We start from the raw sequence: 13,614 nt of genomic DNA on the forward strand, positions 1-13,614 counted from the left end.
TTATTGTGATTTACTGGTGATCGGGATCAGGGTTGGGGTCAATTCTAATTGTAATTGTGTATTTCATAATGAATTACAATTATGGCGTCGTTATAATTGTAATTTAAAAATCTGTTGCTGTCCTAATCGCAATTAAATTGTAAATAAATTTAGATAATTGACTTTGTAATTGTAATTGCCATGAACATTCTATAAAAATTGTCAATTATATTTGAACGCAAAACTGGGGAACCATGTTACAGTTCTATATAACACATATGTAGTGAACAAATATTAAAATATGTTACATAACAAGCTTTTCCACATTTTACCATTAAAAAGTATAAAAATAAAATAAATCGAAGGATATACTGACACAAAAAGGTTCAGATGTCCACACTAAAAATATTAAAAACTATATTTTAATTGATTAGGAAGCCAAACAACGTAACCAATGATAGATGATATATATTTATTGTTAGTGTATTTTACAGCTGATTTAGGACCCGTTATCATAAGAGATGCTAACTAACAGAAAGCTAACACAAGAGGAAGGTTAACTTTTATTAGGTTATTTTTTTCAGTCTCAGTAATTGTGATTAATTGTAATTGTACTTTAATAATTCAGAATGTAATTGCAATTTACTTTCTGAGGATAAAAAAACAATTGTAATTTAATTGTAACTGGAAAAAAATGCTAGTCACTGTAATTGTTATTGAATTGCAATTGAACATGGATAATTGAAAACGTAATTGTGACTGAAAAATGTAATTGACACCAACCCTGATCAAGATATACGTAAACCTAAAGCAGTCATACAACAGTGCACCTTTTTCAGACGTATTCATGGTATTAAACACAGAATGCATTTTATGCATGGCAAACAAAAGCATTTAAAATTGATTTTTCTTTTTTTTAAAAAAAAAGGACAAATGCAGGTTTAAGTCACTGCCGGACATAATTTCTCTCCCCTTCAGAATCACAGAAAGTCCTCGTTTGGATCCTGATCAAAAAAAAACATTAGGGTGGTGAGGTTGCCAAGTCGGCCAGCATGTTTACTCCAATTATTTAATAATTTACCCTCCCCCCGCCCCCTCACCCCCAAGTTCAGACAAAAAAAAAAAGAATGGAAGCAGGACAGGACAGCATCCGTGCAGATCAAATTGGAACAGAGCTCCTCTTGTCTTTCTCATCAACCACTCTAGTGCATTTCTTACAACTCCATCCTTTCAGTTTCTCCTCTTTGTGACCGCACACTCAACAGTACAAAAAAAAAAAAAGGATTATACTGTGTCAAACACAGTCGGTCCTGGGTTTCACCCAGTTCAGTTCCAACAGAGTGAGGTCAGATCCCAGTGAGATGTGGACAAAGTCTAGTGTGTATTAATGGCTTCACAAGTCAACAGTAGTTGTTATATCGATGCAGGTTTTGTGGCTTTGTTGCAGTTCGATATAATAGCACGTCTTGATATTGTTGTCTTAATGCATGCATGCATGTGAAGGATTTATCTTCTTGCTCACGTATCGATGCGATGACATTTAAGAGTTTATCAGAGGTAAAAACACAAAGAGCAGAACAGAGGTTTTCCTGCCACTTTGATGCAGCCAGCAAATTGTGAGCGTGTGTATGCATTTTATGCAAAATTAGGAATGGGAATTGGCAGATTGGAGCAGACACAGGCATCACATGGACAATCTAATCTGGTAGATGTAGCGGGGAAATTAATCTCAGAATTAGTTCCATGTGTAACCGAATAATGAACTCTGAGGTAAACTTCAAACTTGTGTAAGACAATGCACTGATTAAAAATAAAATATAAAACTGTAGAGCTGCAATATGATTGTAATGTCAATACATTACTGTTTAAAGGCAGGGTAAGTAATTTTCGAAAGCTAGCATAATTTTGAAAGTAGCTTCCTCCGGGGGCTCTGCTTCTCAAGCACATGCACGAGTGCCGGTGCTTGAGAAGCGGACCTCAGCTCTTCGCTTGTATTGTGTAGAAACTACGTCGTCTCATGTCTCATTCAGCAGTAAGTAAGTAATACTACATTATTATTTGTTAAAAAACGTGACTAAAAACTCAGTTTTAACTCTGTCAGCAGTGACGCGCTTTGAGTGTGGGCTAGTGCATGCGAGGGGTCGAGAACGAGCAGGGAGACAGTGAGACGTGATTGGTTAAAAAAACAAAACATTGGTCGAAATTATTACAAGTTTACATCTGCTACAGATGCACATATGATCTTAATTTCTGTCAGGACATAAAGAAAATTTAAACCAAAAACTTAAAAAGTGTATCTGGAGAAAATTACCTACCCTGCCTTTAAATGCATATGTATTCAAACAATTGCTTACTTTGCACTTTTTAAAAAGAGTTGTGAATCTTAACTATAATATATGTAATTTTTGGTAATTTATTTCTAAATATATATATGTATAATTTTCATATGTATGTGTGTATGTATATGCATATATCTGTTTGTGTGTATGCATATACACTATTATTATATTTACATTTATTTTTGGTTCTATTGTTACTGTTATGGCCCTGCGATGGACTGGCAATCTGTCCAGGGTGTATCCCCGCCCAGCGCCCAATGAGAGCCGGAGACTGGCATCGGCAGACCCCCGCGACCCTGACAAACAGGAATAAGTGGGTCTGAAAATGGGCAATGTGTATTGTGTATTATCTTTGTGTAGCATTGTGTTCCCAAACAAAAAAAGATTAGCAATAATTTAAAAAAAAACTATATTATTTGCACACAATTTCTGTTTTACAAAAGCTGTCAGCAAAGCAGCCGCAGGCTTTTCATTGGTACGAAGCGACTGGACTTTCTGAATGTGTTGATGCCATGCCTGTGTCTACAATCACCTATTATAAGTGTGCACAAATGTGCGCATGCATGTGTAAATTACTGGGGATTTTGGATCAATTTGAGTGCAACATTTTGTGCCAAGAATCTTTTAAAGAAAGCACAGAAGAAGAAGAAGAAGAAGTAAAAGTGGCAGGTAACATGTTGAGTAAGAGAGAGCAAGCACACATTTGTATGAGGTGTTGAACAGATATTCGCACTTTTGAGACTTTGAGACACAGCGACTGCAGACATTCACTGTCCATTCGCCCTCACACCACCAGGTCCGAAGCCTTCTACTTCCTGCTCTGGTGGCGTGTTTCCACAGCTTCCGCTTTCAGCACCCGGCGCCCTCATCGATGCGTCTACCCCGTCTAACCCCGCCTCCTCTTCGTCTTCCTCCTGCTCCTCTTGGGCCATTTCTTCCCCCTCTCCCTCTGCTTCGGCTCCAGCAGCACCAGAGCCCGGGCTGCCCTCTGCCAGTGGTGGGTGAGTCCTGAGGGACTCCTTGCGGTCTGGATACAGCCTTTGCTCTAAGGTCTTAAAGTCAGGATCAAACGGAAGTGGAACTCCAGACTGAGGAGCGGCCATTGCTAAACCCAGCCCTACAGCAGCACCCATACCCATTCCGGCACGGTACACTTCCATGCCGTCTGGCAACATGGACTTGATCTTGGGCAGCCATCGTTTGCGGACACGTCTCGCGTTCGTGCACATGTCGGCGGCGATCACATTCATTTCACTTTCCTTGAAGTTGGGGTTGAAATTTTGACAGTAAACTGTAAGAGAAAAACAGAAAAATATCCTTGTAGCCACACATTCTCTTTCACAAGTTGCATCACAATCGATTAAAAGATGAAAAACCTACGTTTGACAGCATTGAGAACTCTGCTGTCCAGGGGTTTTCTACTGGGGTCACTGGTTGATGATCGGATCCCTGTCCCACAGCTATTTGCTAAAGTATTCCTGCAGGGATGCAAAATCAACACCAGGGGGCAGAGTGAGCAACAGTCACATAGCAAGAGATGGAAACATGGATTTAGACACACAATGAACCGCAACGCTCAACAAAAACCACAGATGGAGTGTGAAAATTAGTCGGTGACAACGGCTGCACTGTTGGAGATCAGACGCAAACGTACAAACTAATGATGACTGATTTTTATTTTGACATCTTCTGAACTCACCTGTCAAAGAACGTGGCCAACAGGCGACGGAGCAGAACTTTGTGTTTGATCCCAGCGCACAGATGACAGTTCATGAGTTGTCCTCGAGTCATGAACACCTGTGTTCCTGTTTAACACAAAAAGGATGGAAAAACCACCATATGACCAAATCAATCATTATTTGTCTTTGAGTTGCACCCGTCCCATCAATTATACCTTTGGCAATTTATTTTTTAGCTTTTTACTTTTCTTTTTAAATTCCAGTCAAACCAAGCAACATATGACTGAAGTAATAATAAGACATTTTTATTAAGCTCCCTTTCTCAACACTATAGGACACTTTAGGGCAGACATGGCAACTGCTAGCCCAGGGGGACACATGCGGCCGTTGGTGTGTTTTATGTGCACAAAATTACTTTAAAAAAACACATACATTGATAGAAAAATACCCAATATTTACGCCAAAAACGAATAACAAAAATACAGAAAAATAACTGAAAAACTATAGAAAACATAAAAAATACAACAAAAAACATAACTCTTACAACACAAATTGACTGGAAAACCAGCCAAAATAAGAGAAGCATACAAAACAACATAAAATGACTCCAAAAAACAAATGACCAAAATACACAACAAAAACACAAAGAAATACAGAATGACAAAAATAGACAAATAGACTCAAGACAACAAACACACAAAATAACAGAAAAAACACAGGTAAAACAACAACAAAAAAATAAACAAAATAACTCCAAAAACACATAAGATGATTACAAAAATAACAATAGAATATATGATACAAGCACAAAAACCTTTAAAAAAAATTGGTTATTATTCTAAATGCTGACAAGAATGTAATAACTTGGCTCTGGGATCTGACGGTCACATTTTTGTGGCCCCGCACTGTGATAAAACTTGCCCATCTCTGCTTGAAAACACAATAATTTAACACAATAAAATGGGTAAAAACAAGCAAAGAAAGTAGCATAAAATTAAAATAAAAAACCTGAAGTTACAGCACAGTTACAGTTAAAAAAAGGTGCAGAAATGTTAGACATCTATACACAGTAAGGCCACACCACTTCACAGAAAATTTAATTTTGATTACTGGGCTGTAACTTCACAGATTCCTTTTAAATTTGTACTACTTTCATTTATTGTTTGTATCCAATTCATTGTAGTTTATTATTGTGTTTATAATCACTGTAAAGTGTCCTATAGTGGCGAGAAAGGACACTTTAAAATAAAATGTACTATACCACTTTTGTCATATGTTGCTTAGTTTGACTGAAATAAAAAAAAAAAAACACATTTCACGACAACGTAGAATCGCCGTATCTGTTGTAAACTGGGAAGTTACCAATTCCAGCACGCAGTCAACCTCTTTGTTTTCCAAAATAACAATTTTCAATCTGTTTTCTGTGATGATACAATAAAACATCTGTAGATTTGGGCTGTTTCTGATTAAAATCAAACTTTTGCCACTCTAACGAGGAATAAAAATCAGTCTTAAACACTATGGAGGCCTAACATTGGGGGTTGTAAAGGAAAAGCCATAGACCGCGGTCGCAGTCTAGTGAGCTCACATACTGGAAAAAGGATCAAACATGTATTGTACAGTAGGTCACAGTAGTCTAATAGCATCACAACTACAAACAACTAATGAATATAATTATACCCGTGAGCTAGGTTAACCTGAAACTGCTGCAGCCCAAAGACATTAAGGAGAGTTACACTGTATTTAATGAATTAAGTTAACGGTAAAATGTTCTGATTTTTTAGTTTGTTCCAACATCGGCCCTAATAATTGTTCCATTTCCCATGTAATAGTGATTTATTATGCAGCCCTAAATCTATATATGGGTTATTTCAACAAACGTTCAGGACATCCTGTGCACTTTAGTCTTAAAAAATACTGACATTTTTACCAATTTACCAAAAAGATCTGCTATATATGCAAATGTGTTTACTGAAGGCCCAAACATGTTCGAGCCTGAAACCGGACAAACTGTTTTTCCAATTTTGAGGGGCTGGCATATGGAAATAAAAAAGAAATAAATGTAGAAAGATAAAGAGAATCAATATTAAAAAAAACAAAACAAATGTAGACATATTCTTTTTCCATTTTTCTTAGTTATTCCCATTTGCATTTTGACATTGCTTTTACTTGATGGCTAAAGCTGTCAAGTAAAAGCAATGTCAACACAATGACCCGCCCACAGCCCTTGGTCTTTCTGTACAGGGTTACAAGTCGATACTTGATCACACGATTCCTGCTTGCAGTGGCTATGTATTGGCTATGTTTAAATGTTAGCTCTTAGCGCGGGTGACCGGAAGTAGCGCCACGGACAGGAAGTAGACGCGCATACACATTTATCTGAAGTAAAAAAGACAAATAAACATAGTTAATACATAGACACTGCAAGTTACCCTGGACAGAAAGACTTAGCTTTGACATTGCTTTTACTTGACAACTTGAGCCTTCAAGTAAAAACAATGTGAAAAGACAAAGACAAAACAGAAAAAGCAACAACAAAAAGGAATATACGTTAGTATATTTTGTTGTTATTGATTCTCTTAATATTTACACATTTATTTCCTTTAAATTTTGGCACTCCTGTGATTCCATACTGGCATACCCACCGGATAGGATTTATAGCCTATCTTTTTTTGTATATTCCAAGAGAATAGGTGGAGTTGTATTACTATACCAAATTTCAGTCTCCTATGTGGTGTAGTTCTTGAGATATTGGAAGCTAAAAATGAAAGAAAAATAAGGACGCGCAAAAAAAAAAATCCACAAAAATCAACACATACAGTACACCCCTCACTAAACTGGTTATATCTCAAAAAGTGTTCATACGAACAAACTAAAAATCTACAGCGTGGCTATTGAATAATAACCGAACAATTGGTAAACATTTCAGAATTTTTTGAGACCAAAGTGCGTGGGCCATTTGTTGAAATGACATGGAATGACAATTAGTTGAGTGCTACTTTTTCTTTCTAAATGTCTTGGCTTGAGATGCTAAAAGCAATATTTGGCAGCAGGGACAGAGTTTCACATCATAGTACAAATACTTTAATGGATGCACTGAGAATATATTGTTTTTGTGCTTTTTAATCCATAGAGACTTTTATTCAAATTGTCTTTATCAAAGCCTAAAATGAGGTTGAAATTATAAAAGAGCTACATTTATTCATCATGTCTTGAATGATGTGGACCTAATACGGCTTTAGTGAACAATCATCGACTAATTATCCTGATGACTGAACCTTAACAGTAACATAATTATTTTTCGAACTGCTTTGTCATCATGCTGCAGTTGCTTTTTTCCCTCTTTATTTATCATCAAAACGAACTACGCTGCCATTGGCTTCAAAGTAGAATGAATTATTTTGGACACAATTAATCTGTGAAGGTCCCTGAAGGTCACGGGATGATTCCCTCGCACTATGCAAGAGTAAATCCCAGGAAGTGTATGCATGGGTTAAATGTGAGAGTGACTGACTGAGCGTGTGTGCTTACCGGCCACCAATTCCAGCTTCTCACCAGGCTCCCCCTCAGTGTAGAGTTTAGGGTGACACCGGTAACCGATTTGGCTTATGAGGCTGGCGGGCAATGCAACCAAGTCCCGGCGGATTAGTACGCAGTTGCGGTTCTCCAAGGCCAAGGACACCCCTGCCATCTCTGCCTTGTCCTGAACTACAAAAAAAGAAAAAAGAAAAAAAGGAAATTAGACAAAAAAGATGAAAAAACAATCTTGGAAACATTAACCACGTTACATATTTGATCAATGTGCAAACATCCTTCACTTTTAAGAAACACAGTACAAGCCTTCCTCTAAAGCAGAGATGGGCACATTTATGGCAGCATTTACAAGAATGACCAATCTGAGCATTAATAAAATGAAGTCTTTTTAGCCCTTTTATGTATATTTTTTGTTTAGTTTTTAGACATTTCATTTGTTTTTTAATTCATTTTGTCCACTTTCTTGTCAATATGGTAAAAAAGTATGTGTACTTCCCTTTGTGGGGTGGTTTTGTGGAACCATCTTGATGAAATGATTAAAGTAAGTATGAATATAATGCACGTTTTTTTTTTAAAAACAATGTACAAAATATATATCTTTAAAAAGTACAGAAATAAAGGAGAATGTAAATCTCAGATGTTGATGGCACGTGTTCATTTTGTTTGTTTTTAATCTGTTTTTCTTAATAGCTCAATTGGAGTATTTATTATTTATTTGTATTGTCCATTTAGTTTATTTCATTGGATTTTGCATTTGTCAATGGTGAAGAATGTGTATTATGTTAAAATGTACTTTTTTATTTTATTTTATAGAGATTTCTGTTGAGATTTGTTCAATTCATTCAAAATAAATAAAGATGGCAAATTTTTGTTGACTTTATACTGTATGTGTTTTTTGAGTCATTATGTGTGTTTTTTTGTAATCATTTTTGTGTTATTGTTGTCATTTTTGCGTAATTTTGTTGTCATTTTGTGCATTTAAGTGGTTGTTAAGTGTGTCTTTGTAATCATTATGTGTGTTTTATAAATAATTTCTTGTCATGCTTTTAATGTTTTGGTGTTTTTGTTGTTATTTTGTGTACTTTCTTGACATTTTGTGCGTTTTGCTGTCATTTTGTTTCATGAATTACAATTTTGTTTTGTGGGCCGCACAAAATTAGACCGAGGGCCGCATGTGGCCCCCGGGCCACCAGTTGCTTATGTCTGCTCTAAAAGCTCCATCAATAAAGAAAGCTATACAATTCACTTATCGAAGCAAGTTGACGTAATCTCATCCAAGTTTGCTGTGTTTCATGAATGTTTTAGAGGATACGATATTATGCTGCATCAGCAACTGGGAGTTGAGCTCGTACTTGCCCTTGATTTTTTTTTTCTTTAACCTCTACAATAAAATCTTAATGTAAACATGAATACAGAACGTGCACGACATCACTTAATGTATTCATTGATTACATACACGTGTATGCTTAGCAAGGATGATGTTCTAATACACGTGTCAAACTCTCCGGCCCTTTGGAGTATCCAATTCTAAAGAAAACATGAATCATTGTGTAAATGATACTTTTTGACCCTATTTGCAGGGGCTCACAGTTTTCCAAGCGCTCATATTGCATGATGGCAGTCATTTTTGGTGGTAATGTTGAAAAAAAACCCTCAAAATTCTTACAAAATCTTACAATTTTCCTCAAATATTTTCACAACATTTTACTTAATTAAATAGAAATTGGTCACAAATCTAGGAAATTGAACGTGTAGACCCTTGTTGAGAGTGATATCTGTCAATTATTGCTTTGATAATGTCGGTTTCTGACATATTTTGTATTTTATGTATACATACAAGTGCAAACTAGGGCACAAAAATGATGAAATTACTAATTTTTCCTGCAAAAAATAGTGTAATAAGGCCTTTCAGCTGCAGCAGTGTGCACATTACTATTTTTTTTTGTAGCTATGATAGAAAACTAGCAGAGAAGCAGTTAAGTGTGAGTGTGTTATTGGTCACGATGCACTTAAACCATAACTCTATGAAGCTATCTACCCCCGACCACCACCAATACACACTAAAGTCACAGAATCCTGCTTCTCTTACATGTGCACGATACAAGATTTATGAAAGATTAAATAATGTAACTGGGATGTGCTGCTTCTTCTTTGAAGCACAACACGTACTGTACCCACCCAGGTCCCACTCTGAAAGCTTACAGTTACGCTTTGAATTTCTGCAAGTCATGCAGAGCTTTCTGTTTGATTAATCTGATAATAAATGAGTAGAGAAAGTAAAGCGCTCGATTGGCTCTTTCGTGTCTATAGTCAGTGAAACTGTCCTAGATACAAAATATCTATTGTGTACAAAGTAAATCAAGGGACAAATGATCGTATGGTGCTTTTCTGCAGACTGGATATGGATCATACCAGAGAATAACCATCTGTATTAGCAGTAGAGCTTTTTATCAATTATTTACTGAGCACCAACGATCATTTTAAGTTAGAAATATGAGAAATATTTTACATTTCTCTTAATTTCCCTCTAGAGTGCTAAAAGCAGTCATGCTGTTAAAATGAGGGCAAATAAATGACGGATCGCTAACTTTAAAATAACATTTTGAGTTTTGTCCGATTACCTTTAGACCCTATGTGGGGTTGCCTTAGGTAAAAACAGATTAAAAATCTATTAAAAACAAATTGGGGGAATTATTATTATTTTTCAAATGCACATCACATACAATAAATGCCAAATAACTGTATCCTATACTGAAACATTCTAAAATATAAATCTAGTTAAAAAAAATTGCAGTATAAAAATATCTGAGGTAAAGGAAATGTCTCTGGGGTCGCCGGACATATGTGATATCGAAATGGGGTCACAACTAGAGCTGAGCAATATATTGAGATTCAAGAAATATTGAGTTTTCTATTTTGGTGATATAGAAAATTACAATATCGCCTATATCAAAATTTCTTATAGCTTAACTCATTTTAAAACACTTTTTCTTAGAATCGCTGCTTTCTCAGAACAGCATTAAAAGCACTGTCTGATAGATTGCTGAGTGCAGACCTTCCTCTAAACAAGCCACACTAAAGAAGTCACTCACACATGCTGTCCCTTAGAAGAGAAAAAACCAAAAGTGGCATTTTGTGCAACAGTTTGTTAATAAATGTGCCTGTGTGGCATTCTGCAGCTGCAAATTTAACCCTGAATTGTCTTTCTGATAGGACTTCATTTTAATTAAAATCATCAAGATTTATATCGTATATCACCTTTTTGAGAAAAACCATATAGAGATGTGAGTTATGGTCTCGTCACAACCCAAAAAAGGTTGGGAACCTCTGCCTTTAGACAAGAAATCCAGAAGAATGTGGCTTTAGAGCTTAACTAGAAGAAACAATGTACGTGTGTTGGATCTAACTTCACTGTCTGTGAGGACTGAGTCAATGGAGTGGGTAAACGTGCTTGTGTTATCTTTAGCCACTCGTTCAAATCATCCTCCGCTCTACAGAGTGCAGAACGCACTGGCGTTAAAAAGTTATCTTATATCATGGTGTAACAGATATTGTTTTCACATACTTTACTTTAGAAAGGATAATCTTAACGATTCATCCAGACAACAGCTTAGTCAAAATGTGAAAATCTGTCCCAAAAAGGAATTAACTTCTCAACACTTTACTAATTTAGAAGATAATTACTTACTCCCGAAGTGATTGGTAGAACGCCCATAAAGGTGACTGTAGGCCTCCTCAGCTATCCCATCATACGGCTCTTCCTCAAACTCCTCATCCTCGTTCTGGTAGGACGTTGGGCTGTCAGTGGTAGGCAGACTGGACGCTCCTGGACTTAACCGCTCACCACCTGCTCCACCTCCTCCTCCACCTCCATTCCCTCCACCACTGATTGCTGAGAGGTGGAAAGGGGGCAAACCGGGGATAGGTGTCCCTCCAGCAGTCGTGTAAAACAGTGAACTGGCCCTCGCCAACTTGCTCCCAATCTCCGAGGACGAAATCCGATTTTGCGTAGACGGCACCGTCACCGGCGTCGGGTCGCCCCCTTCGAGTTTAATCTTGCGCTGAGGCATGAGTAGTGACGGAGACCAGCCGGGCGTCCCTAAGAGGGCGGCCACAGCGAGGCCGTTACCGTTATTACACGGGCTCTGTGGCTCAGATCCAGTTTCTTCTAAGGGCCCCGTGGTTTGAGAGTCACAGTGAGGTGAGTTAGCCTTAAACATGAGGTCCATGCCTCTTTCGACTATATGCTGGATTTGAAGGTAGCCGGCTGTGTACATCACCACCAGCTGTTCGCTAGCTGCCATTGTTAGCTTCCCTGTGTAGCAGAAGGAGAGAATCTGTTCGAAGCAAGCAGGTGTGACTGAGGAAGGCAACTCAAACTGGGTCTTAGTGGAGCTGCTGAAGAGGTCTCGGAAATAAAGGCTGCTGGCAGCCAGAACAGCCCGGTGCGCTTTAAAGGCCTGACCTGAAGGGAAGGAAAGAGCTGTGTAAAATACAATTACACTATTGTTAAATTCATAATATGGCTGGGTCGCAATACCCACACTACACCCTACAGACTCAAGACCTGTGGGCAAGTTTCAGCCCACCAGAGCATCTAGTCCGGCCCACGGGAAGATTTTGTTTAAGGTAAAAAATACAGCAAAAACAGCACTTTTTGTAAATCATCATATAAATTATTCCACAAATTAGTTGTAAAGTCAAGAAATTTTGACCAATGCCTTAACATTCACGTTTTTGTTTGCATTTGTGTCCAGGCCCACTTGAGGTCAACCTGGGTCGTATGTGGCCCTTGAACTAAAATGAGTTTGATACCCCTGGTCAAGGTAATGAGCTGAAAGGATAGAATTGGTACAGTTTGCTGTTACGACATCAATCGTGATGGCAGAATGGCGTTGATAGCAACTTCACTGGCTATATTGATTTTCAAAATATAATATAAATATTACATTTGCATTTTTTATTGCCAATTGTGATTTGTATTATTTTTTTTAATTGGAATGTCTCGCGACAAAAGGACTTATGGGTTATTCCCTTCATCAAAGTCTGCTATCATGCACGCTTTGCACAGGTGATGCATGAAGGGCACATAGTGGGCGGAGCTAAAGCACACTCCGTACGATTGACATACCCTACGCCAGGGCTGTCAAAGGCATTTTAGTTCAAGGTTCAAATTCGGACCAGTTTTATCACAAGCAGGTTTTTCGGCGGGAAAATGAACAATTTCAACATTGATGTTCCCAAGTTTGGACTTCCAGTTATAAATTAGACATAAAGTATGGGAGGAATCAACAATATCTAAGCAATAAGTGACAGATGCTTAAATGTCCTTTGATTTATTATTTTTTGACCGTATTTTATTTAATTTGGGGATATTTTATGGAATGATTTAAGAAAAATTGCAGATTTTTCGAAAAATGTGTTGAATTATTAACTGAATTATTTGGTCATTTACACAATCACTTGTCTTTTCTCTTTCATTTTCACTTTCTCCTGCGAGCCAAATCGGATGCTCTGAGGGGCCGGATTCGACCCCCCGGGCCTTGACTTTAACACATACGCCCAACGCACTGTGCAACCAAGGGGCGCTAGGGCGCAAGTGTGGGTGTTGAGACACAGCCTATGTATTCTAAATAGGTGAAAAAGCCACCTTTGACTAGTATGGATACGTCACAGTAGTGTCCCAGGAGACGCTGCTCATTGAGGGAGCCCAGAACTGTGGCTCCAAAGTTAGGAATCTCCACATGGAGCAGCTGGGACATGATGGCCAGAGAATACGGAGCTTCAGATATTCACTGCTGGCTCTGCCACTTGGAGACACACATCTGTAAAAACAATGCAAAAAAAAGAAGATAATCGGAGGAGGGAGATGAGAAATACAGAATAACAAAATACGCGAAGACAAAAACGAAGACATGCCAAAAAGAGGCACAGAAGCGCGAAGAGAGAATCGAGTGAGAGTAAGAAGAATGGAAATAGTTGAGATAAAGTGAGAAAACAAAAATCGAGTTCAGCGGAGAAGTGAGAGGTGTGAGAAGGATGAATAAGCAGAGAGTGGGTGAATGAGGAGCGATCGGAGGGTT

General features: G+C 37.8%; 1 protein-coding gene across 3 annotated transcripts in view; it reads right to left on the reverse strand.

Annotated features, from left to right (window-relative positions):
• Nucleotides 1-685: 685 nt before the first annotated feature.
• nacc2 (NACC family member 2) overlaps nucleotides 686-13,614 on the reverse strand; it is a 37,508-nt gene continuing 24,579 nt past the window's right edge. For all 3 annotated transcript variants that reach the window (XM_028463369.1, XM_028463370.1, XM_028463371.1), the window contains exons 2-7: nucleotides 13,182-13,356; nucleotides 11,220-11,996; nucleotides 7,529-7,705; nucleotides 4,018-4,123; nucleotides 3,699-3,796; nucleotides 686-3,609 (exon numbers count right to left, since the gene is read on the reverse strand). In XM_028463369.1, coding sequence (XP_028319170.1) covers nucleotides 3,086-3,609; nucleotides 3,699-3,796; nucleotides 4,018-4,123; nucleotides 7,529-7,705; nucleotides 11,220-11,996; nucleotides 13,182-13,293 — 1,794 coding nt within the window. In that variant the 5' untranslated portion in view covers nucleotides 13,294-13,356 and the 3' untranslated portion in view covers nucleotides 686-3,085. The remainder of the gene's footprint in view (nucleotides 3,610-3,698; nucleotides 3,797-4,017; nucleotides 4,124-7,528; nucleotides 7,706-11,219; nucleotides 11,997-13,181; nucleotides 13,357-13,614) is intronic.

This window comes from Gouania willdenowi, chromosome 12, assembly GCF_900634775.1.
Source record: "Gouania willdenowi chromosome 12, fGouWil2.1, whole genome shotgun sequence".
Classification (NCBI taxonomy): Eukaryota; Metazoa; Chordata; class Actinopteri; order Blenniiformes; family Gobiesocidae; genus Gouania; species Gouania willdenowi.